The sequence below is a fragment of the Haemorhous mexicanus genome, chromosome 1 (genome assembly GCF_027477595.1).
Source record: "Haemorhous mexicanus isolate bHaeMex1 chromosome 1, bHaeMex1.pri, whole genome shotgun sequence".
NCBI classification, from domain to species: Eukaryota; Metazoa; Chordata; class Aves; order Passeriformes; family Fringillidae; genus Haemorhous; species Haemorhous mexicanus.
The window spans coordinates 126,455,272-126,482,352 of NC_082341.1; the positions used below are offsets into that span (position 1 = coordinate 126,455,272).

Below are 27,081 nucleotides of genomic sequence, written 5' to 3' on the forward strand. Positions count from 1 at the left end.
AACTGCTCTTAGAAATGAGTTAACTAACAAGAGCCTGAGGGGAGCAAAAATAAAGGCTACCCTTTTCACACACTGCTGCTTAGATGTTCACAGTTTGAAACACAACTTCTGTCAGGACAAACATTTTCTTTCTTGAACATTTAATAGTTAAAAAAAATACAAATTACCAAAAGAAAGAAGTCATCTGTGACACTGGAGTTCAAGTTTCCAAACTGAGAACTACTCTGAGTCAAAGCATCAGCAGGAGTCTTAGAATGCTAGACAGAAATAAACTAGGTAATAAAATGCCATTATGTTCAGCAATGCACAAATCTTCTGGATTGACAAGCCTGGACTATTTTGTTAGAACAAAGGATGGTATTCCTTTAAATCTACCCCTTAAAGGGAGAGCACCCAATTTAGTATTGAGTTTACAGAATATTTTCAAAGATTTTACATAGCCTTGGATTTACAGCAACAAGTAAACCAGAATAGGCTCAGAAATCAGATGTTAAAATAGTAATTTTGATTTGGAAAGAGTCTCATGAAACAGTTTACTTCCTTTGGCATCCTGGTGAAAATCTTTCTTTTTCATATGGGTCTTTTATCTTCCATGTAATGTTGTTCATCTACAGTTAGTCATGTCAACTATCAAAGAAAAAATGAAACTAACCTGTTTCAGCTCGAAGTCTCTTTCATGCTTATTTATTGGTGAAGAAATTCAGGCACAGAAATAAATTTAATATACTTGCTCATTTCAACCATTTTATCAAAGCCAATTTTTGGAGCTCTCACTGTATAGTATTGTAGTACTTAAAAGCATGAATCCTTGTATTATGTATTATCCATAGAGGTTTCCTAACAAATATTACATCAGTTTCTTCAGACACAGAGCAATATGAGAGGGATTCCAAATACCACTTTTCATTCTTACTATGTTTAAAAATTCCTTTTTTTTTTTTTTAGTAAAAACAAAAAAAAAAAAAGGGGGGGGAAGATCCCATCATCTACACAAATCTTTTTTTAAAAGTTAAATAACAGACACAAAAACCAAGTCCAAGTTGGAAAAAAAATTATCCCAGATGAAATAATAAGACATACACTAAAAAATTAAAAAAAAAAAAAAAGAAGTCAGAAGAAAAGCATTGAATCAAACTGTTTCCTGCAATGCTGGAGTTCCTTGATGTAGTGCGATTACTAAATATAGTATTTTACTAATCTCAGCAGGGCGCTGGCTAACTGCATGCCCGTCAGATGTTTTTAACGGCCACCCCCTGTGGAACAAATCTAAGGAGAGCATGAAAAACACCCACATTTTAAAACAGCCCCCTTGCTAGATCATTAAGGAAAGATAAAGGCCTGTACATTGGGATGTGATATATAACACAATCACTGTGCCAAGAAAACATATGTTTGATTAGCGCGCCTCAGGTTCATTAATCGCCGTGTCTGCCTCACAGCAGTGGGTACACTTTCCTTCATAGCTACTGCACCAAAGGGTAAAGACACTTGGTAGCTTAAAGACTGACAGTTCAGCAGTAAATCTTGAGCTATTCCAACATGCCTCTCTCACACAGTTTGAATAGCAGCTGTATCATAGCCTTAAATCTTCATTAAAATACAGTCCTAGGGTTTGGATGGCGAAATAAACCATTACTGCACCATAAATAGGCAACAACAAGCAGACTAAAGGCATTGTCACAGGTTACTGAGGCAGTATTTCACACTCCTGGCTACAGCAAGGCAGACACTTGACATCTACAAAAACCAGCAAAGTACAAATAAGAGGAGAAAAAAAAAATTATACAGTTTCCAAAGACAATATATAAAATATCTGCTAAATGCAAAGCAATTCTGAGCCAAAGAAGCTTGCACAGGTTTTTTGGGGGGGTTTTTTCTGCTGTTTAGATATCTCTGAATTCAGAGCTCCTGTTTCAGTGATTCATGAGAACTGGAAGGTTGAGCCATATATTATGCTCAGTCAAGCAAGGGAGACCCAGCACTGTCCAACCTCTGGATTTGATGTTTGGTTTCACAAAAGAGAAAATCAGCTGCCATCATAGCATAGAGGATAATCAGTGCAGCAAGGTGCTCACCTTCCATCTGTTAAATCTTAACCCAGGTATGTAATCATGCAGACAGTGTCCCTTTGCAGCACATACAAAGTGAACAACTATGTTTATAATGGCTGGCAAAGGTGAGAGGTGCAAAGAGACCTGTTTGTCTGATAGGAAAGCTGAAATCAGGAGATGGAACTTTATATTTAAAAAAATAATCACACTTACATTGAAAACTACCTGGCTATCCTGTTCATTTCCTCTATTCTGTAAATAAGATACATATTTTTTGTCAACATAGGAGAGAGTAGCTTAACTACACTGAGTTTAAACACTTAATACAACCCTTCCCCCAAATAAACAGTAAAAATGTGATAAAAATTAATAAATTAATTATTCAGAAATTAACACAATGCAGAGCCCTACAAAATAATGTAAACTATAGCTGACATGGTTTTTGCAGAAACAACTTGTCTCTCATACATATAACAGGTAAATACTGTGTTTCCAGAGGGAGAAGCTTTAATTAATTTTATAATTCACATCAAAGGAAAAAACTGAGATCTCCTGTTTTCATCACATGGCCGAGAAAGTAGGAGGGAGGTGAGAGGGTGTGTTTTGCTAAGAACATACCCATGAGGATGAGCATGGTATGGAGCATTAGTGGAGGAGCCTGTGTCTTGGGTACAACCTGAACAACTGATGACACGAGAGAGGAACTTGGTTACTTTGGAAAGACAAAGTTGCTTGAGTTCGAAATAACTTTCTAGCAACAGCATGAATGGAAATAAGTTCTCAGGAACACTCTTTTTGAGGATTAAGGTTGTCACTGAAGTGAAGAGTGAAGCAAACTTTAATGATTCTCTGTTTACAAACCACGTGTGAAAGCCCCAAAAGCTGCGTTAACGAAGGGAGAACAGGATCAGTGTGAAACTGTGAATAGAAAATCAGCTGCCTGCATTGGCTAAGAAATCTGATGCTGGTACAGACCCTGACATTGTGCACTAACCTAGAAATAGGGCAATATGCATAAAGAACCACCCTTCTTTAATTAAAACAAGAAACAGCCATTTCACTTCCGAAAATTACCCTACTCCACTGTGCTTTCAGTTTTGAATGAGACTGAAGGAGAAGGTATCCAAATAAACCCTCTCTTAAAGCCTCAGCTTCAGTCATAGAGAGGGGAATAAATTCTAACTTGCCTCCCTTCTCCTTCTTCACCTTTTCTTGTTGCCTCTCTTTTTAAGGGTTTTTTTCTTGAGAGCTGAATTCCCTTACTATAATTAAAACTAAACCCTAGTCTGCTATGAATTCACCACTGCACCTTCACATTTTTGCCAACTGAAACTTCCAGTCTTTCAAAGTTTGGGCTCTATTCCAAGCCAAGGTCTGTAGCTAAGTTATCAAGTCGCATTAGGATTTACTGAGAAAGATTTTGGCAGAGAATGTAGTCCAGTGTGTTCAGTGCTGGCTGCAGTATTTTGAGAGATCCTGATAGCTTTTAAACTTTCTCATACATAAATCCCCTAAATTCTAAAATTGGCTATCAAAATATAACTCACATTTTTTCCACAGACCAAGTTACATGCAGGGATATGTGGGAGGATTTCAAACTCTTATTTGCAAGATGCCAAGCAGACAAGCTAAAATGTTACCAAGGTGACATCCACACCACACCTGAGGACCCACACACTACCAGTGGCCAGTTATTCTCTGTTTACCTTCTTTCCTTTCAGAAACTGAAACAAAAAGGAGGGACCTGGCTGTTTCTGGAGACAAGAAGAGCAAAAATTCAGCAGAGCTTGAATAAAGGGCTTGAAATAAGGAGAAAGGTAAAAATGGCCAGAATAGAAGAAAACTAGTTTAGATAGAATTCTGGCCCAGCTAGTTGGATAGCTTGTGCTAGATTTGCATTTGTCTTCCTAATGCTGCATACTCATGAGTCAATTTGGAAACACTCTTGCTGCAGCAAATACTACCTCCTGCAGTATGTTCTGTGAACAAATAGGCTACATTTCCATATTGCATACCTTTCCTTATGGCAACTCATATGAGAATGATTTTTATGTTTCTTTTTTCACAGAATGCTGCCACCATTCTGACTTCCTTTCAGGTCAAAAATAGGATAATATGAACTAGATGGTCTGTAGTCCACAGAATCATTTCTGAAATAAATGGAAACTATAAAACCACTTCTTGTAGATCTACCTTGGGTCACTGCCATCAACTGTGGTACTGCCTACCTTCCCTCAGAAGTTAGGTGATTAAGAAAACCTATAAACCAGAATGCAATGAAGTCCAGGTGCTTTGATTTTTACATGAGGCTCTCTCTGAAGATCAATTCTTGCTATCATCTTGTTCTGGTTTATCTCTCCCTCTATTTCACATTCCCAACATATTTTCTTTCCTTTGGCTAGTCATGTATAAATCAAGGTTTGGAGACCTAGAAGTCCTTTCCTACATAACACAGCCGTTTGATGTCAAGCTGATTTTCAGTAGCAGGACACCTGCAAGTTTCTGGGAGCTAAGTAAAGACTCTCAATTATCGAGTAGCCTGGAGTTGCACAAATCAGAAATTTGTGTCAATAAAATCCTGCCTGACTTGCTGTCATTTTTGGAGAAAACTTTTTCCTTTTAAATACAACAAAAAATAGTAGTTGCCTTGAAAAATGAGTAAGCTTTGCAGGAAATAACCCAATAAAAAGGTGCAAGTTCTCTTCCAAGCACAATGACTGTAAATTCACATGGGTAAAAGAGCTTTCCTATTTCCTGGCTTCTGCCTAGTGGCACACAATGGTGAAGATGCTACTGAAGCATAAAGCTGAATCCAGTCTTGACTGGGATGGAGCTACTTTGCTTCATAGCAGTTTGCTTAGTGCTATGTTTTGGCTTTATGACCTAAAATGTGGGTAACATACCAATACTTATTGCTGAGCTGTGCTCACACAAGGGCTTCTCTGCTTCTCACACCACCCCACCGCAAGAGGGCTGGGGATGTGTAAGAAGCCAGGAGGGGACACAGCCAGGACCCCAACTGAGCAAAGGGATATCCCACACCATATGGCATCACACTCAGCATACAAAGCCAGGGGAACAAGGAGGGTGGGGGGTGCTTGGAGTGATGGTGTTTGTCTTCACAAGTCACTGTTACATGTGATGGAGCCCTGCCCTCCTGGGGATGACTGAACACCTGTCTGCCCAGGGGAAGTGATGAATGAATGATTTGTTTTGCTTTACTTGCATGTGTGGCTTTTCCTTTCCTTATTAAACAGTCTATATCTCAACCCTTGAGTTTTTGCACCCTTTTTTACCCTTCTGGTTGTTCTCCCACATCCCACTGAAGAGGAGTAAGAGCAGCTGCATGGACCTGATCTGCCCACCAGGGAATACCTGTAACAATCCCTTCTGGCCAGTGTGGGGAATGAGGAGTTAGAGGTAACAACTGATTTATCAGAGCATGCTATACCAAATTTATATCTGTTTAGCTATTAGTTGTCAGGCTCCTGTGCTTGCCATGGGGCTTGCTTGCCTGGATGTAGATTAGTAACTAGTGCTCAAAAGTGACTGCTTTTTGTTTCTGTTGTTTCCTTTCCTCCTTATCATCCTATTCTGTTCTGCCTGGGAACATACTGATAACAGGAATGGGCTGGCAGACAGCCAGGGCACTGCTCCCATTCCTGTGCTGGACAGGCTTGAACTCAACTTCACAGGACTATGATTGTGGCTAAAATCATGATGGTACAACCAAAACCATACATGGCCATGAAGAAGTCTATGCTAGAGCAGGTACTCCCCTGAAGGCAGAGTGACCTATGGATATTGTCATTCTGGAGCAGCTACATCCCCAAAGGATGGTGGTCTGTAGACAAGTCCTCACTGCCCATGCGGACTGTGGGCCTGTGTGTAACCTCAAACTGGAGGAGGGACAACAGGAAGAGTTCATTGCAATGCTGAATCCTATGGTCTGGTCCAAAGGGATGAGGCCTGAAGATTGTAATGGAAACACCTTTAAATTGTTGTAACCCAGGATCTGAGTTGCATGTTATGGGAATTACTATAGCAGGAACCCCTTGTTGCTAGCCAGGCAAGGAGCAAAGGGAGGAGTTTGCTGCAAACCCTATTATGTTTTGTTGCTAAACCCTGTAATTTGGCCCAAAGGAACCAGAAATGGAGACTGTCACAGGAATACCTTCAAACTTTTGTAACCCAGGATGTGAGTAGCATGCTTTGGAAATTAGCACAGCAGGAATCATTTGAACCAGTGGAGGACAAGCCTCACAAGATGTGAAAGTACAGCAGCGACCCAACCTGAGCTGTCTTTGGTGCCCGGTAACTCCACGCCTCACAGCACCTCTCCTGTCCTGAGTGAACTGATTGAATACAGATTGAACAGATTGAACACACATGGACTTAATGGACTCATTGGACACTTTGTGGACTTTTAAAGGGGTGATCCACAGACTAAGGTAATGATTTCCGTGTATATATTCCAGGATGGGTAAGAGGAGGTGGTTAATGAGGGACAATCTATCAGATAATATGGGACCTGAGTACAGAGTCAATAGTATGGAATAAAGGGTGGATTACACTGTTTTTTTTCCTGGGATGGAGCTAATTTGCTTCATAAAAGCATGTATAGTGCTAAGTTTTGGATTTGTGACCAAAACACTGTTGATAACATACTGGTACTTTAGCTGCTGCTGAGCAGGGTTTGCTCAGCACCAAGGCTGTTTCTGCTCCTCAGCCCTTTCCATCAGTGAGCAGTCCCGGGGTACACAAGGAGCAGGGAGGGGACACAGCCAGGACAGCTGACCCCAACTAACCAAAGGGATATCCCACATCCTGCTCAGTGATAAAAACTGGGGAGAGGAGCAGCATTATGGCACTTGTGTTCCCAAGTCACCGTCGCACGTGATGGAGCCCTGCTTTCAGGAGGTGGCCGAACATCTGCCTGCCCACAGGAAGTGGTGAATGAATTCCTTGTTTTGCTTTGCTTGCAAACACAGCTTTTGTCTTCATCTCAACTCCTGAGTTTTATCACTCATGCCCTTCTGATTCTTTCCCTTATCCCACCAGGGGGGAGAGAGTGAGCAGCTGTGTGGGGCTTAAGCTGCCCACCAGAGTTAACCCACAACAAAAGCCTATAGTAATTGGAACATCAGGCAATAGTTTGGTAATTGGTGAAAGTGCAAACTTCCCATTAGAAAAAATCCCCACAGCTTTCAGAAGACACAGAAACTGAGATAATGAGGGCTTTGTCAACCATTTCTAAAGGTGTTTATACTCCCTGAGGGTAAGAGACAAACATTGCTGTTGAGATTATTGTACTGGTCATTGAGCATGGCACAGTACAAGCACACAGGAGATAATACTCTTCTGCCAAAAGCCAGGCTTTAATACTTCTGGTGAAGACAGAGCACAACATCATTCCACATATCATTTTACAAAAATTATCTGACCAATGAGCAGGAAGAGTGATAGTACACCTGACTAAGATCTCAGGCACCAGGACAGGAAACAAAAGCCCAACTCCACTGCTTGTTTTACAGAAGTAGGTATTGATAATATATGGAGCAGAGTCACTCTCAAGCTACTTTAAGGGAGTTAAAGAATAAGTGATCATTATATTTTTAATATAAGTTCAATAATTCCCACTACCCTTTGAGTGTTAACATTAAGGCAAATCAGCTGATCACAGTTTCCTCTGGGCCTGACTGTACACTGCTATTTTAGAATAATTTCACTAATATTTGCAGTCTGGTCAATCCTGCTGGGAAAGAAGTCCCCAGTGGTCCTGGGAGTGTGGGGAGGGAAGGGGTTAGATGTACAGTTATATACATAGAATTATAGGGGTCTTGACTTCAAATGTAGGCAAATAAATACTGTCTTTAACAGTCTTATTTCAAAAATATTCTTCTCTAAACACAATCCTGCAAACACCTTCACTTTTCATTATCCTAATTTTTCCCAATTTTTGGAGATAGGATCTTCAAAGGACCATTTATCTGAAAACATTTTGCGGACGTAGCTTTCAAATCTGTTTTATATTAACGATGCCAAGAAGTCTGATGCTGTAATTTCAAAAGCTTCCTTTAATTATTATTTGGGTTTTCTACTTTGAACAAGTGATGGGAATTTTGTATTCTTCAGCATTAACCCATTTTCTGGGATCCCAGTCCCAAGCTGACAGTGACCACAAACTGTGTCCACAGCCAGCACATTCAAGGACAGAACGGTATCATCTGGATTTACATTCTTGTTTTTAGCACTTGCTGCACTTTCTCTCTTTGGCTTTATCTGGAGATTTGCTAAAACACACCTTTTGATTCATTCATTTGCAGGGAGCTTTGAAAATACACTCTCTGGCAGCTAACGCTATAACTACAACTATCTTCATTATAATAGATTCAGTGCATAGAACCCTTCCCTCCATAAAACCAATAAACAGCCCAGTTTGCAAACCAGTATGTAGAGTGCCCCAACTAGTGAAGTGGAGGTGAGGTACCTAATCTGCACAGGTGTATATGAAAATCCCAAACAGCTTCTACCTTTTCAGGTGATTTTACAGCTTTAAATGACTTCTTATTAGCACCCATAAGGCCTGTGTCAATTTTGAAAATGGTATTTAGGTGCTTTTTATAAATCTGACCTGCTCAGAGAAATCATCAATTATGTACAGATCAGACCAAAACTACAGGTCTTTCCTTGACATCCACTAAGGGTAGAATTTCCCTGAAAGGGTAGAAATTCTCCTCACATGCATACCTCAGTAGTGAGATCCAAGCACTCCTACACTGATTTCCAAATCCAACCTCTACAAAGTGTTTTGTTTTGCTTAAGGCTACTGTAGGAAAATGTTTGAGCTCAGTGTCAACCCTAATACAAGTGTAGAAGTTTAATTTCAGTCTAGTCCTGCCAACAATTCAAACCCATGCACTGGAATGTATGAGCCACAAGTAAACCTGACTCTAGAGCATCCAGCAGGACCTCTCCTGTGCGTGCAACCATTCAGAAACGTGTGCCATTGGGGAAAGGAGAAACATTTAGAAATGCCACACAATAAAACATTTAAGTATCCATGTATAAAATGGAACAGTTAACGAGTAAACAAATGTGGAGGGGAAAAGAAAATTGTGTAACCATTGCAATCAAAGGAGAACATCACATAGAAACTATATCCTGTGTGAGGTTTTGTTATGGAGCCACTACGGAGGAAAAGTTAAGACCTCCAAGCCCTGCCAATGTAGCAAGCCAAATATGCCTACAGCCACGTATTGGGACTGATTGTGGGCACTCAGTCCTGGAGTTTTACATTTTTTAATGATCTTTGCTTCATGGAAATTCACAGTGGAATTTCCTACTGGACTACCTGCCACTTGCGTTTTGCTTCAGTAAAAACTGGAGGCTCAAGTTATACGTGTGTAAACATCTTCTCTAAATGTTTCCATTTAAACAAATTCTCTGAATAATTCACTGCACTTAAATGGTCAGCGGAAATAACCATAATTTTCCTAGTCTGGTTATAGAACAATAGCCAAAATACCACATGGTCACTTAAAAATAACAATTTTACCAAAGCTGAATTTTCCTTTAAACCATTTCCAGGCAAAGTCTGCAAAACAATTAACTGGGTAGATAGCATTCATAAATACGAAGCAAGCACTAAAATGCTTTATTCAGAGTTTGTAAAGGCTTGCTTGAAGAATTTGTGTTTAATTATCACAGGTAATTTGAAGCCTGACCTTTGAAAGTATCCAAGCTAAACACCTGTTCTTCAGTAACACTGAGCTGCTGCTTATCAATTACAAATGTCTTTAGAATAATAAATCATAAAGAATGAAAATGCAATTTTTTACTACTTAACTATACATTGGTCCCAATAACTTTATATTAAGGGCTTACAATAGAACATAGCTGAGATCATATACAAACAGTTTAGAAGAACTTAAATAAATGTGTTTTAAAGATGTGTCGCCTGCAGCTAAAGCAGTTCAAGAAAACCATTCAAATAAGCAAATAACATTGTTTACATTTACAAATGAAACATCATGTGAGTATTTATTGATTTTTTTAAAAAATTCAAAAAATACATTGTAACAGAACAGAATGTATACGCTCTTCAATGAAAGACAAAAACTATGGTTATCATCTGGACCAGAATACAAATACATGCTAACAATTTAAAAATCATTTTGGGTCATTCAGGAAACATGAAACAAGCTAGCTGTTTGGAAATGCAGTAGTCTTCTCCTTTAGTAAATATGCCTGAGAAAGTCAACCTGTAAAGACATCGGCTTTTAAACTCTAAAACACAAAGAGCTTTCTAGGCTGAAATGGTGAAGAGACCTGTGATATGCACCTGACAGGCCACTGAGCCATTTCCCACAGAGATTCTGTTCACTGCTCCACCTCAGCTCAGCCATCCAGCAGTGGCAGAGTTTCACATCAATACCAGGCTTATTGAAGTGAGGTGTTAAAAAGCATGCTAAGATGATGTAAAACCAGCAGTTACATACACAGCGGATAGATGTTAATAACCAAGATTCCGTACCAAATTCCTTGCTTTGTACTAGGGCCAAGCAAAAAGTAGTAGTCTGGTTCATGGATGAAAAGGATTATATTTTTTGGCTCAAGGTAAGACCCTTTAAAAACAGTTTCTACAAAAGCATCTAGAATCAAAGCATAAGGAAAAAAAAACCCAGGACAAACACAACTAATCATTTTACAGTAACCACATACTGTAGGCAAGTAGGACCCAAAACAGTAACATAAATTGTGCATCGGTTCTATGAAAATAAACCGTTACTAGGAGACACAAGCAATCTGACAAGATGTGAAAGTGAGCAGTGAAAACTTCATGGATTGAATTTCTTTTCATCAGAATTAATCTGTTTCTACTGCAGGCAGGTAAAAAATGGAACTCAGCAAAACTGAATTCCTATTAGCAGCTTAACTCTACTACAGTGAAGCTCAGGCTATTACTGGTTCTTTCATTAAGAGACATTCAAATGAATGAAGCAAAAATGACATTTCAAAAATGAAGAATAAAAGAAAGCTGAATGTACATTTTAGACAAAAACAGTGTTAAGTCAAATCCACAACTGGTGATATCTGATGTAAGAAAAAGTAATTTAACTGTGCTGCTTATACCAACAGAACATCTGACACTATTTCTTGATTTCTAGCAGCTTTTTTAAAGTCACTCAACAACTGCATACCTTGTAAATTACATGGGCTTTGACAAAAAAATTCATTATCAGGCATGCAAAAGGTACCTCTCATTTTTAGAATTTAGTTACATTATCAAATTACATATGCTAAAGCATACAAAACCAACTCTTCAAATGAAGCAAATTCACAATTCTGAAAAGGGAAAAAACTCCAGACAAAACAAGAACTCAAAACAAAAACCTGTGAACGGAAAAAGTATATTTCTACATATATCTCTGACAGTTAAACATGAGCCACTATCCATACACACATGTAATTCTGCATGTAATGGGATAGGGAAGAGGCTTCCTCTTCCTAACTTCCACACCACAGAAATGACTGGATGTACTACAGAGGTTGCCACTGTCCTATGAAATATAGGGTACTTGGCATTGCTGGATACAGTGTTCAAGGACTCATGCACTGACCCAGGATGGTTCACCTTACATTCTCTAGTATTGCCTATGGCAGCAAAACCAGTCTGCATTGCTCTGACAGCAGCTTGGCTTCTAGGCTGCACCTTCTTAACAAAACACCATTCTCAGGTGTCCTGGTTCCAGCCAGGAAAGGGTTAACTTTTTCAGTAGCCAGGAGGAGGCATGACTAGGACCTGGAGGTTATTCTATAACACCTCACATCACTGCTGCAGGAAGGGAGTCTCTTCGGGGGAGAAAGGGAACCCTTCTGGTCAAGTGGTGTGGCAGAGGGAGTGGTTGGGTATTGTCTATTGGTGGGGGGGTTCTGTGTGATTCTTGTACTCTCTGTCATTAATATTGGTCAAATTCTTATCTCACAGCTGTTTCCAATAGGTTGTTCTTATCTCAACCTGTGATCTTTGCCTTTTGTGCCTCCAATTTTCCTCTCCATCCAGTTTAAGGGGTGGGAGGAGGGGGAGGGAGGAGAGAATAAGTGGCATGTGGTTTGGAGAGTCTCAGTGGGAGCACTAAATTGGGGAGTACCATTCCTAAATCACTACAGCCTTATTGGGCACCCAATGTGTGGCATCAAGGGTTGAGTTAACAACAGATCTGTCCCGAGCAGCTTGGAAACAAATTCAATCTAAGCATTTGTTGCATTAACTCCAGAGCCACTGGTCACAATGGCACTTGGTCTGTTAATGTGGTTGTGGTACCTAACCCTGTATTCACATATTCCCCTGTATTCCTATATGTGATCCTTGTGATGTTCTTTTTCAGAGCCGGGAGAAGGATTGGAGTTGCTTTTTTGCTGTAATATGGGATATCAGTCTGTGACTGATCAAGGGCAATGAGTGCAATTTCATAAGCATATTCAGGGCTGCTCTCCTACCTTTACTTTAGGCACTGTCTTTGGGAGTCAATTAATAATCACATTCAGTCTGTAGGGGAACAGGGGAGGATGATTTTCCCCTGTCTTTCACCTCCTTCTCCCTCTTCAGCTGTTACAACAGCTTTTGAGAATTTCGAATTTCCCTTGGATGTTAAGGAAAGCATGTTCTTGTTGCTAAGACTCACTGGTCTCAGTCCACACCATGTTTAGAGTCAAGAAACAGATTTCTAGGAAGTTCATTCTGAGATCTGCCCCAAGGGTGGATAGTCATGAGTGGCATGAAACATGGCAAAAAATGAAGAAGATTTTTTAAATATTTTCTGCTCCAGTGGTTTGGAAGTTCATTCCTGAACAACTACAGGATCCTGCTAAAGTGACAGAATATTTGCAAGGAGCATGCTGTGGCAGCTCAAGAAAGGGGCAACTTATTGTAGTGTGCTGGGCCTGACTACTCTTTAGTGGACACAGTCCAATACTAGACAGCACCTTCAGGGGAAAGAGGAAGAAAACAGACCTACAGGCACTGTGGCCTGATTTGCAGGTGAACCCAAGGAACCACCTGTGGCAGTAGTAGTTGCCCCTATACAGAAAAAGAAATCCAAATCAGCTCACTTAGTGAGGGATAAAGAGGAAGTAAAGCCCTCACAACAGGAGGAAGAGGCAGGGCCAGAGATAATCACCTGATCTGTATTTCCAGGTGTGTTGAGGTTGCATGGCCTAGGTTTTGGGGGGGCTGGGAGGAAGGGGCTACAAGGATGGCTTCTGTTAGAAGTTGCCAGAAGCTCTCTCAATGTCCAGCAGAGCCAATCCCTGGCAGTTCCAAAGATGGATGTGCTGCTGGCCAAGGCTGGGCCAATTAGAAATGGTGGTAATATCTCTGAGAAAACATATTTAAGAAGAAAGATAAATTAAAAACTGTTGTGCAGTTGAAATTGTGGCTGGAAAAGGGTGGAGTGAGAACATGTAAGAAAAGCTCTGCAGACAGCAAGGTCAGTGCAGAAGGAGGGGCAGGAGGTGCTCCAGGCACCAGAGCTGGGATTCCTCTGCAGCCTGTGGTGAGACCATGGTGAAGCAGGTCTGCCCCAGCAGCCCATAGAGATCCATGGAGATGCAGAAATCTGCCTGCAGCCTGTGGAGGAGCCCCACACTGGAGCAGGTGGGTGCCTGAGAGCAGGCTGTGACCCTGTGGGAGGCCCATGGAGGGAGGGGCCCTGCTCCTATAGTGGAGCAGCCTGGCCATGAAGGACTGCACTGCATGGAAGAGTCACCCATGCTGCAGCACTTTGGGCATGGACTGCTGCCCATGGGATGGAGTCACATTGCAGCAATTTGGGGAGGACTGCAGCTCATGAGATAGACTCACATTGGAGAAGTCCATGAAGAGTCTCCTGTGAGAGAGACCTCACAGTGCAGCAGGGGAACAACTCCTCTCTCTTGGCAGTGGGAGAAGCCACTGACCAAACCCCCCATTTCCTCTGTCCCTTTGCTGTCAGTGGGAAGGAAGGAGGGGTGAGGGTATGAGAGATGAGGTAATATTTTGCTGAAGCCAAAAGGTTGTTAAGTGAAAGTTGTTGATTCTATGTGGTGTTGTTTGAGGTTTGGATTTGTTCTGGTTGGTTTGTTGGGTGTTGCTGTGAGCTGGGAGAGGGGTGGAGTTGAAGACCTGACCAAAAGGAAGTAGGATGAGAGGGGAGGAGACAGAAAAGTAGGCAGTCAGGAGACAGTGTAAATCCCCGAGCATCCAGCCAACAGGAAGGGGGTCAGGTACCACCCCCTAGATGGGAAAAGGTGTATTTTGTAGCCATTCTGTTGGAGGGTGGGCATGCTCAGCTCTAGGGGAGAGAGGTACACACCTGGCTCAGTTAAATCATTACTAATAAATAGTTTTCTTTTGCATAGAGAGACAAAAGTTTGTCCCCATTTAATTGTATCTAAAAGTTAGTTCATTTCTAACAAGGGGAAGGTGTTTTCAAGGTTCTTATTGTGTTTCTCATTATCCTGCTCTGATTTTGTGAGTAATAAATTCAAGGCCTATCTCTAAGGTGATATGCATTGGGGAGTGCCTGTTTTGGCCATGACAGTGTTTGATGAATGATCTCTCCCAGACCTTACCTCAATCCATGGACCATTCATTATATTTTCTCTCCCCCATCCAGCTGCAGAGGAGAGAGTGGCTTTGGTGGGTGCCTGGCATCTGACCTCTACACCAGGTGAGCAAAAATACATCAGCCACCAGCCAGGAGAGCCCCTGGTGACCTGGCTGCTCCTGTGCTGGGACATTGTGTCCCACAGTATGAAACTAGGTGGTAATAAAGCCAAGCAACTGGAATCCCTGTCACAGGATGCAGGTATTGACAATGGGATTGGGAAGAGGACAGAAACTCTCAGCCTCTGGAAGTGACTCCTGTCAAGCAGAGGGAAGGGCGTTCTCTCAAGGATGATCTAATAGTGTGTCCAAGCAGGTGGAATGCCTTGGAGAAAGGTATCCAGTACCTGAGAGCATTAGCTGTGCTAGAGGTACTTTACAGAGATTGAAACAAAGAGCAGCTCTCTGTAGCTCCAGATGAGGTCCAGTGTACACAGTCCACGTGGTGGAAGTTTGTGCAGAGCACGCCACATGCCATTGACATTAATGGCAATGAAAGGAGAACAGACAGTGCTTCAGGTGACTACCTGACTCTGGCAATATGAAGATCATGTTTTTGCCTCACTACCAACCTGCACCTCAGCTGTGGCACAACTGTCCAAGATGGCAGACAGATCTGAAAGACTTGAACAAGCTAGAGAGGACATGTCCCATGGCCCTCCAGTACAGACCAGAGTCCTTGCTGTTGGTAGCAAGGGCCCCTTGCTTGAGAGAGAGGGTGCACACCACAAGGTAACCCGTGGTTTTACTTGCATGAGCATAGAAGGGACATGAGGAAGTGGAATGGAAAACCCACCTGTGCCCTAGCAGCATGGATACATGAGTTGAGAGGAAGAACAACCACTGCAGAAAATCCTTCAAGGATAAATGCTACTCCAGCTTCCAGTGGACAAATACTCAGAACAGGAGGGCTGATGTTGCTTGAACCCACTTGAAGTACCTTCAGTTCAAATTTGTGAGCAACAAATACTGTGACCAGAACTGGAGGGGTCCTGCCTCCAGCAAGGTGGAGGAAAGGGACAATCAGATCTCTTGGACTGTGTGGATCTGATGGCTTGGCACATCAGACCCACAGGAGTTTAAGGCTTTACTTGACACCAGTGCACCATGTACCCTCATGCTACCAAGATAAGTAGGGGCAGAATCCATCTCTGTTTCTGGGATGACAGGGGATCCCAAGAGCTGCCTGTACTGGGAGATGTACTGGGTATTGTGAGAGACTGGAGGAGACTGCTTGCTCAAAACATTTTGGGGTGTATGTGGGCAAAGGGGCAGGTTGGGCCTTGCCCTGGTGGGGCAATGCCCTGCTCACAGTCCATCCTCCAGAGCCTGTATGCCAGCCCCATAGTGACTGCCAGTCACAGGCACACTGGAGGCAATGCTCCTCATCCCATCTCAGAAGCCCTAACCCAGCTCCTGAGTGGCTGCCAGACCAGAAGTCTCACCTGGAGGAAGGGCCCAGGAAAGCCAAAGGGTACTTAAGCCAGGACACCAGGCAAGGACATGTCTTGACCCTACCTTCCCATGGATTTTATATCAGCTGGAAGACCACTGGAAGCCAGCAGTGGTAGCTGTATTCATTCTTTTCTGCATCTTTTCTCTCTTTCTCTTTTTCCCTTTCCTCTCCTCCTTATAATGACTTCTCAAAGTTTTAGTAACTTAAGCTTGGATTTGTTGGAGTTTGCTAAGTTGATCAGGCTTAGAGTTTGCTAAGTTAAGGCTTGGCAAAACGTTTTATGTTGATTCAATCTTGTTCTAAACTTTTGCCTAAGTTCTCTGATTTTCTGAAATTTTCCAGTAAAGTTTTTGTTGCTTTCATCTCTTGAGAATACCTTGTTGGTATTTCTTCTTTGCATCTAATTCAGGGTACATAAAAAAACTGCAAGCCCTTTTAAAAGACTTGTCAAGTGAGTTCTGGTGTCTTACAGGAATGAATGGCAAAACCACCCCATTGTGATGGGCCAGAGGCCTTGTACATCCTTGGCATAGACTGCCTAAGGAGTGGGTATTTCAAGGACCCAAAAGGACATGCAGTACACCTGGAACCAACTGCCCAGGGGTGGAAGCACATTCCCACCATTTGCCATGGAATGATCCAGACTGCACTGGAAGAGAGTGAGGCTTCATAACACTTGCAATATATTGATGACATCATTGTGTGGGGCAACCAAGCAGAGGAAGTTTTTGAGAAAGGGGAGAAGATAATCCAAATCCTCCTGAAGGCTGGTTTTGCCTTAAAGCAAAGTAAGGTCAAGGCACCTGCCAGGAAATCCAGGCTTTAGGAATAAAATGGTAAGATGGATGTCATCAGATTCTAATGGCTATGGTCAACAAAACAGCATCTATGTTCCCACCAACCATCCAGAAGCAAATACAGGTTTTCCTAGGAGCTGTGGCCTTTTGGAGAATGTGTATTCCAGAGCTCAGTCAGATTGAAAGCCCTCTATATCTTATGATGCAAAGACGAATTATTTTAGGAGGGGTCCTGAAAAACAAGCTTTTGAACAAATTAAGGAAGAGATTGTTCATGCAGTAGCTCTTGGGTCAGTCAGGACAGGACAAGATGTGAAAACTCTGCTCTATACCACAGCTGGGGAGAAGGATCCTTCCTGGAGTCTCTGCCAAAAAGTACTAGGGGACACTGGAGGATGACTCCTGGGATTCTGGAGTTGGGGATACAAAGGATCCAAGGCCTGCTACACAACAACTGAAAAAGGGATACTGGCATCTCATGAAGGGGTTGAAGCTGCTTCAGAAGTGATTGGTACTAAAGCACAGCTTCTTCTGGCACCCTGACTGCCAGTGCTGGGCTATATGTGTTAAGAGAAAGTCTCTTCCAAATGTTGTGCCACTACTGCTACATAAAGTGAGTGAACTGTGCTGATCATCTAGTGAGCTTGAATAGGAAACCCCAAAAGCTCAAGGATCTTGGAAATCATCATGAACTACCTCCAGGGGTTTAGATTTTTGGGTGAGAACAGTCTGTGCTGTTGAATTGTGTAACATTGGTTGCTGAATGACACTATATGCCATAACTGTGATGGACAATGAGTATGGACTGCTCCAGATGCACCAGTAGTGAATTTGTGATGCAGCCTGCAACCAGCTGACAGCACACCAGACCTCCTGACCTGGCAGACATCTATGATGTGTTGCCCTATTCTTCTAAGTTCTTCTAAGCCTTCTGATGTTTACATTTTTGTAATGGAGTTTCTCATGCACTTTTCATGTAAATAATGATTGTTTTGCATTCCTTTGTGGAGGAGGAGAAATTTGGTTTGACCAGTCTGGCTGGAGAGGTGGCAATTTCATCCTCCTTTTGAAAGTCTATAAATATTGGAGTTTGTAAATAAACTTCCTTCCTTTTACCTTGGACGTTTCAGCTTGTGCGTGTTGTTCATTTCATGTCCTATTGTGACATCGATGGATAGAACCCATGGACTAAAGGGACTCAACAGACATCTTGGAGGAACAGCCATTGACTAGGGAAATGATACCTCTGCATGTATACACATAGATATAGTTGGAATGTGTAGGATCTGGGCATGCAGGATGGTACAGAACAAGGAGTGGATAATGTCCTGATTCTGGCCAGGACAGGGTTAATTTTTGCAATTGCCAGGAGGGGCCGTGGCTAGGACCTGGACATTATTCTATACCACCTCGTGTCATTGCCAAGTCGAGTGAGTGTGGCAGAGGGTGTGGTCAGGTACTGGCTGTTCTCAGGGGGTTTCCACGGGAATTGTTAATTTCTTCTACCCTCTGTCATTAGCATTGTTGCTGTTACTGTTTGTTTTCTTATCCCATTGCTGTTTCTAGTGCATTGTTCTTATCACAACCCATGACATTCGCCTTTTTTGTTTCCAATTCTCCCCCCAGCCCACCACAAGGGGAGGTGGGTGTGGGGAGAGTGAGTGAGCAGCAGTGGTTTGGAGAGTGTCAGTGGGACGCTAAATTGGATAGTACCATTCCTAAACCAAAACAGCAGGTTACATTTAAGAGGTGAAGGGTGGGAAGCAAAGAAAACTACTTGAATGACCAGGCCTAGAAAACAAATGCAAAGGTAAGGTGGTGCATCAGTAGCTTCTGGATCAGAATTGAAAGGAGAAACCAAGAGGTGAAGACTCTCAAAGAAGTGCAAGTTAAAAGCATAATTTAAGCCTGTAATTATTTAAGGAGAAGAGACGTAGGAGAGAAAGATGGGCTGCAGTAAGATAAATGTAAGGCGGAAATCTGTATCTCCTGGACCCAGAAACTGCCTCAGACACCAGCTAATTTTACAAGATAAGTTACATGCATGCCCACATTCAAGAGGGCAAGGGTGAAACCTTGATGGCAACGCTACGATTCTGGCTGAAGAGCTTCATTTTCCCCCTCCCATACCTGAAAGCCTTGAATCCTTGCCAAATATTCCAGCTGTTTTGAAGGCTGCACTGTAGAACAGGGGGAAGCAGGAGATATTCCTTTTAGACCTATGGTTTCGGCAGTTGGGGACGTTCCATTCATGAGAAGTTCCCTGGCAATGGTGGCTGTGCTATTTGTGGTAGGAGATATGCTGAAGAAAGAGCTAGAAGTCTGGCTCATTTCTTTGGATGACATATAGCTTACAGTGGTACCAGGGGCTGATTTGTTGCGGCTTGCTTCCATCTCTTGATATACGTCAGGAGAGAGATGGAGTATTCCCTTTGGTGCTGAAAACAAAACCAAAGATCGTTTTCATTACTTTAGAATGGGTTTGACATGTAGACAATTTTCATTAACATATTTTACAGTCAAAAACAAAGTAAGAATTTAGAAGCAGTGTTTTTTTTTCTTACAGTAACTGTAAATGAAGTCACCTAATATATTTAGAAACAAAGCAGATCTGAAGGGGCCCTCTTCTTCCTCTTCCCAACTCTTTTTAAAATGGTACAAACCTTAACTTTAAAACTAAACTGTGGCTAGCATAGAACACACAATAGGAACAAAAAATGTTTGAGACCTACAAACCATGAGGAACAGATGTTACTTCAAAATAGTACTACAATCATTATTTCCCTACATTCTTTACCTCCTATCTGATACAATAATTTAGGCTGTTTATTCACAAATAATTGAAACTAGTCTATATCAGCACTGTTGCCACCAGAAGTAGTTTAGTTTTTTTCTCCCACCTACAGCTGGTGCTTGAAGTTCCCAGCTACTCTATTGCCAGCACCAGCACCTGTAGGCCCATGTAGGGATGTCCATGAGAATGAGCTGCTGGATGTATTGGCTGTTCTCAGGGGGTTTCCATGGGAATTGTTAATTTCTTCTACCCTCTGTCATTAGCATTGTTGGAAGGGCAGTGTAGTTCCTTGCAGTAGCAGCACTGCCTCGAGTGCTGGCTTAGAGTTTACTGAATCACAATGGCAGCCTGGCATTAAAAAATCTTAAATTGCCCTGCAGCCAGTGCTAATGACTGATGTGACTGACTGCTCTGCAGTGAAAAGGATTTTATTTATTTATTTATCTGCATATCCTATAGTTTTCAAATAGTTACTTGCCTTTGAGAACATTTATACTGAAAAAAGAAAGCATCTATGTGTCCTACTTAATATCAACAGGAGTTAAGGTAAACATTAAAAGGGCTAGATTTATTTATGTGAATAAATTCTAAATATTTCCAGTGAGATGTAAATTAGTGATAATTTATCTACATTTAAACATTTTTAATAATTTTTCAGAAAATATCTCAACCCTAAACCTGCTTGGAAACAGAAATACATATTTGATCAGTTTTGCTGATAGTCCTATGCATGCTAATGTGCAGAATTAAGTCTGAACTTTGCTAGTTTTCTTATACAATTAAGCATTTTTTTGGAAACACAAATAACCAGTAGGCTGATACTAGAGGGAAACCTTTTTCTTATTATTAATGCATCAGAAAATGAGCTTGAAATGTGTAATTTCATATTAAGAACATACTTTTATCTTCTAGCATATAATATGAGTGAACCTGAGCCATATGGCATTTCATTCTAGGGATAATAAACCTGTTTGTTAACTGATTTAGTAATCCCAAGAGAAATCAAAGGGTTCAATGTTTAATTCATTTGCAGTACATATTAAATTAATCCCAGAAAGTAGAATAAATTCAAAGAAGAGAAGGAAATTAATTTCCAGTACCTAGGAAAGGTTCCTTTAATCCTAGAAGTGCAAGTAGTACTTTTAAATAAAATGTCTACCACAAGGAGAAGACTCAAAAAATATTACCTGTAATTAATATCCTCATTTTCAACTACATGGTGAAAATGGAACTTCCTCAGTGCCGACTCAGCAAACTGCTCACAGGTGAATCTTTTAATTGATTTACACGTACATTTGGCTTTTAAATTCATACTGCTTTTAGAAATCTGGGACACCTGCTTATATCATTTACAAAGACATATCTGTTATTCACCTGATTGCTCTCCCCACCTACCTCCATAGGGCTGGGGAGTCTGGCTGAAACCTGAACATTAAGACTGCTTTTACCTAGTTTAGAACTGGCTCCAAAGGCAGTAGACTGAACTCCAGAGCTAAGCACAAATTCAAGACAATGCTGCTGGGAAAGATGAAGGATAGGATCCCTAAAATTTCTTTTTCTCCATCTGGGACAATTTCAAACATAATCTAATAGATAAACAACTGTGTAAGTACACAGCATTATTTTATGGCACATAATCACTACATGAGAAGAGAGACTTGACACACTTTTCCTGAGGCTGTAGCCTCCAAGGCCTACCTCTGCCTGTATTTTTAAAGTCTTACACAAGACGTAAGATTAATGAAAATTGAAAAAAAAAAAAAAAAAAAGATAATACACATCTTGATAGTTGACGTTAGGTTACAAAACCAAACAGCAGTAAAAATACTGAGTGGCAGGTGTCCACCACCTCCTAAGAACTGCCCACTGTAAATCTAATTTCCCACGAATATTTCAGAAACAAAAATGTAAACTGAACAAAAGATAAAACAGTCTACTTGTTTAGAAATAACATGATATTAGCCCCCCTAATAAATTTTAGAAAAACATAGTACAATGTTAACTTTAAAAAAAGTTTAAAGAAGTTTAAAATCAAGTCCAGTGCTGCAGATGTCTGTTCCATTGATGTAATATTACTTAAAACAAACATTTTACATGCTTTCTCAGCCATTTCACTGTTTTTACATGATCCACCCAAATATCTAACTGCTGTCTGGAACAATGGTTTGGAATACTTCCAGATTACTAAGCTTTCTAAATGTTAAAATAACTAATATGCAGCATATGATGAATAGAAAGATATTGAGCAGAGTATAGCAAATGCTCTTAAAGTACTGACTTTAATGGTGATGTTAAATTAATAATAGTACTTTTACACTTTGCAACACCTTACTGCTAAAGACTTCAAAGTGCTTTATAAGCAATAATTAATTTAAATCATACATTGGCTCTGAGAGGCAGATATTATATTACCATCATTGATTATCTCTGGAAACAAAGTAATGTAATATTCTAGACATTACATTAATGTAGTTGCAAGATATTAACTTTTTATATTCAGGGCCTATGTTTCATGAAGCTTCTTACCAACATGTTTTAAAAAGCCAATAAAAACTTGGTCTCTTTGAAAACTTCTATAAAACATATTTTAATTGTAATTCATTATCTATTTTTAATGTATCACTGAGGATATTTTATATATCATTCCTCACTGTTGCCTGCTTACTTCATCTCTGCTGTATTATAGGAAAGTGTATAAATATATTTAGTTTCAGTAGTAGAGTTATCAAATGACAAGAGATACAACAACAACAGAGCATTAAGTGCAAGAACAAAAGAACCCTTCAGAAATTATCTTAATTTGTCTTCTAACAATCAGTTGATTAAAAAGCAGGGGAAGAAGAAATACTATCCTCTAACACCTTTATGCATTCCAGGAGAACATCTCCAGGCAAACATTTTCATTTTTTTTACTTTTCAGCTAGGAAAAAAACCTTAGACTTCTGTGTCCACTAAATATTTATCCCATAGAAGCTTCACCATACTCCACAGGAAGAATCATAATTATTAGGAGTCCTAGGATCTATAATAGACCAACAACACTGTACCTTCTGGTGGACATTAACTTCGAGGCACATTTATGAAACATGTTAAAATAATTTCCATTTATATTATTTAAACCTGTGGGCAAATGTGCTACAAAAATATGCAGGCTAGCTATGCAATGTAATCACTAACATTTAAAAAACATGTCTCACTCATCATGGGCAGTAATTGTTTGCAGTCTCTCACAATCTTCTGAAGTCTATGAAAACACAACAAAGACCTTTCTTACCTAAGAATAAATTTCATCTTCCATTGTCTACTTTTGCTGTCACATACTAGATAACAGCAAAATAGCTTGGACTCCAAGGCAAATGTATGAATAAGATACAAGATGGGCCAACAATCCCTCACAAGCCTTGCCCTGGAAATGTAATCTCAGTGCTTTGATTGCACCTTTTTTTTCACAGCAGCCATAATAGAGACAATCTTTAAAAGTTCTGTTTGAGTGATATTATTTTTATCCCTAACCCTTTCTCTTCAGTGTCCCCTTGGCTGGGAAGACAGGGGGACATTTCTACAAATGGGTCCTCTGCTTTCTGGAGTTTGTAGTAAACAAAACTAACCATTAGAAAACTGTCTGCATGGGTAATGGGGTGAAGAACAACAACTGACAATATTACTGAACAAGCCTCAATGTAATAAGACTCTGCAAAAATAGAATTTGCTGATACAGGAACAGTGACAAGTTACCCATAGCAGTGGGCTACTAAATTAAGAAAAGTTCAAGTGATGACAGCATTGCCTGCACACTCACAGCTATTAGAGCCTACACAGGTACCACTGGGGTCCTATTTCCAATTTTCTGTTTCTCACAGGAAGATCAGAAAACATTAAAAGTTTAGAATTAAATTTTATCATTCAACTCCACAAGATAGCCTACAGAATCAGGCTTGTGCTGTCAATCTGCATATGTATACACATGTATGTCAGTGCTACTTTTCTATATTTAATCAGTAGTGTAGGGATACTCTTCCTCTGCCTTCACTCAATGACTTCTCTGATTCAGGGGCACTCACTAACTTTTCACATTTACACTTGGTCTAAACCACAACTTCATTCTTTCTTGGATAATACAGTTTTCTCCCCAAATTCTTGCTTATCTTACAAAAAAAGCTATACTTGTTCATGTGTCAGAAGCACTGCCAGCTGCAATATGACTTCCCCGACCCTGCTGAAGGGCTCTTCCCTGCACTACAACCACTGATGTGGGACATGGCACAAAGGAGTGTTTGCATGTCTTGTGCAATGATGCAGAGTAAACAATGATATAATTCTGTATTTTATATGCTCATGAATTAAGTTTAGCACCCTGGTATCTGAAATAACCCATCACTAGATGAAGAAAAGACTGTTCATAAGGAAATAATCAGTATTTTTGGAACGGAATAAAATACTTGATAGATAATCATCAAAAAGCTTTCAGATTATGCTATCTGTAGTCACATTGAATAAAGCCTTCTTATAATGTGGTACATGAAGTACAGGGAAAAATTTTGTAGTAAGGCTGTAAGAAGGAAAAGTTAGAACTGTATCTAATCCTGATTTCACAATTTTGTACATTAAAATGGACAAGAACTTAAGAGGTATGGGGGATAATCAAACAATAATTACTCCCTAGAACTGGCAGGTTCTCAACAGGCCCTAAAATATGGCCCATTACAAATCGACTGACATTAAAAAAGAAAAAAGAGAGAATTTACAAAACCAAATAACTACTTCAATAACAAGACTGAAAAATGTAAATATTATAATAAGAAGAAATTATGGTTTTATACCCCACTCAGTGTAAAAGGCTATTTATATACTGGAATATTTTCAAATTTCATTACCTCAGTAGGAACTGAGAAAAGGTCAGTCAGACAATGGAAGAGGCAAATAGTATGGCCATTACATTCTCAGCAATTGTCTGCACACAGTCTTGGCTTGAAATACCAAGCTGCAATCATTACTTACTTAACACAGCTATCCGTGGTATTTCTAAGTCACCAGCTACTGCAGTATTCAGACATGAAAAAATGTTCTGTCATTACACAATGTCTTTCAATCAAAAGATCTCGTCTACATGACCTTAAACAAACTGATGTTATATAAAGCTGCTCATTAAAATACAAACTTTGTTTAACCTTAAAATAACCACAGTACTGAAGTATACACTATTTAGTTCTTCATGAAATCAGGTCTTGATATCCCTAATTTCACTGGACTATTTTTTGTATAGCCAAAACAGAAATTGCAGTATTGCAGGATTTAAATTGCATGCATTTCTGTAAAATTTGGCATTTAACTATAATGAGGAAAGTCCTTTGAATTCTCCCTCAGCTTTACTCCTGCTTGCATACATAAGATTTTGGTAAAAAAATAAGACATAGTATTTGCAGTGGGGAATTTCTACAGGATATTCTATGAAATATTCCAATAGACAGATGAAACATCTACGCTGTAAGTTTTACATGATAATTCCTGCATCATAATTTTCCAGCAATATGTCCACATACCACATACCCAAAGATTAAGACTGAGCAGGCTCAGGAAAAAAACAAGCAAAATACAGAAGGAAGGTCAGTATTTTTAGCAGTAAAGAGGATCAGCAAATTTGGAGCAGGAGCAAATCAAGCTAGTGAGCTGGCAGACCTAGGTGCTTGTAACAGCTGCTAGAAAGTGATATTTGTGGGGGTAAAGCAATTTAGGAGAGTGCCTGAGTGCAACTGGAGGGAACCTGTGCAGGCAAGACCATTCATTAACAGATGAGGAGGGGAATGAGAATGATGATGATGAAAACAAAAGCCTGACCCACACAGAGAAGAGATGAAATAGTGAGCAGATCTACCAGACATGGACAGAGTGGTTGCTGAAGCTAAGAAGGCCAAGGGGGCCATCAACAAGCACAGCAAATGTACGAGTGAGGAGGAAATCAGAGGAGAAAGCCATGTTTGATGTTGAAAGGGCATGAAGAGTGGAGAATTAAGTTTTAGCTCTGTCAGCAACCAAGTTTCAGTTCAGGAGATTCAATTTTCAATTTTTCACCCTAGACTAAGGGTGAGGTACATGGTGGGTTCCAGGTTGGAGGAAAGGGTGTTGGAAAAGGAGAAAAGACTCCAGAAAAGTGAAAGTATTTACAGTAACACTGTACTGAGGTGAATTATGTGATACTGCTCCATTTTCTCACCTGAAGACAGAATACCAAATGGAGATACTTAGCATAATTACATAATTAAATTTGAATTTGAGAGTTAACATCAAAAAAGAGCTCTACATTTCTGCTTCATGTGCAGATTTTTCCAAAGGAATAGACTAGCAACCTTGAATAAGTGCAGTTCATATTGGCCTCTTAGGAGACTGGCAAAACCAAAGGATTATCTGAAATCATCTCTATCCATAGAGCTGGCTGTCTCCTGCCATGGTGGCTGCTTCCTCTTTGTACATTTCATACATCAAAAGCTTGATGGCTAAGCAGTCTCCCAGACAGGTGACTCGAGTTCCTTCTTGTCTTGAGGGCACCCAAACCACAGACCTCATAGCCCAAGTCTGTATTTCCTACATATGCACAATCTGTGCTACTCAAGGACCAGGCAGCAGGTTTCTCACAACTATTTCTTTTTAACCTGTATCTAAAATAGGCAGAATACCTGTAAACCAGCCAGAGAACACCTGAATATACATCTGCACTTTCATTCACAAGAGTTTCAATCAACAGGCAAACTACACTCATGATTACTTTAGATCACTCCTTCCCTGTGAACTTCCTATATTTAAAAGCATTTGATTGTTCCTTTTTTGGCTGCAAATCATATTAGATACACATCTCCAAAAGGCAGCTGCCATTATCCAGATTACTCTGCACTCCATGAATACTCTCCTTCTGCTGAAGAAGGAAACTAAGTCTCCAATGCTCTGGGCACAAGCTTAAAACACCAGGCTCTTTATAAACACATACTGTACTCTAAACTCAGCACAGAATCATGATCTCTGAAGATGCACCCCTTGCAGAGCTTTAAGCACTTAACTGAGCATCTCAAAAGGGGAAATGTGGGAAATAGATAAGGACCACTTGCAGTTGTTGTCTTATGCTCCAGAGTTGAGCCCAAATCCCACTCACACAAAAAAATGCTAATTTGGCTCTTGTCTTAGTTCTCAAAACAGCAAAGAAAAAATAACACACTCTTCCCTATTTTGTCAATATGTTTTTTAATATTAGGTGTTTTAGAAGTTTTTTCAACTATTAAAAATATGCAAGCTACATTTAATTGGTATTACACTGGATAAAATTATTTTCATTGTTAAATGAAGCT

The 27,081-nt window shown here is 40.3% G+C and overlaps 1 protein-coding gene across 7 annotated transcripts in view; it reads right to left on the reverse strand.

The window, feature by feature from the left end:
- Positions 1-27,081, reverse strand: part of STAU2 (staufen double-stranded RNA binding protein 2) — a 151,482-nt gene that overhangs the window by 66,025 nt on the left and 58,376 nt on the right. For all 7 annotated transcript variants that reach the window (XM_059862308.1, XM_059862272.1, XM_059862298.1 and 4 more), the window contains exon 11: positions 19,084-19,391. In XM_059862308.1, the coding sequence (XP_059718291.1) occupies positions 19,084-19,391 (308 nt within the window). The remainder of the gene's footprint in view (positions 1-19,083; positions 19,392-27,081) is intronic.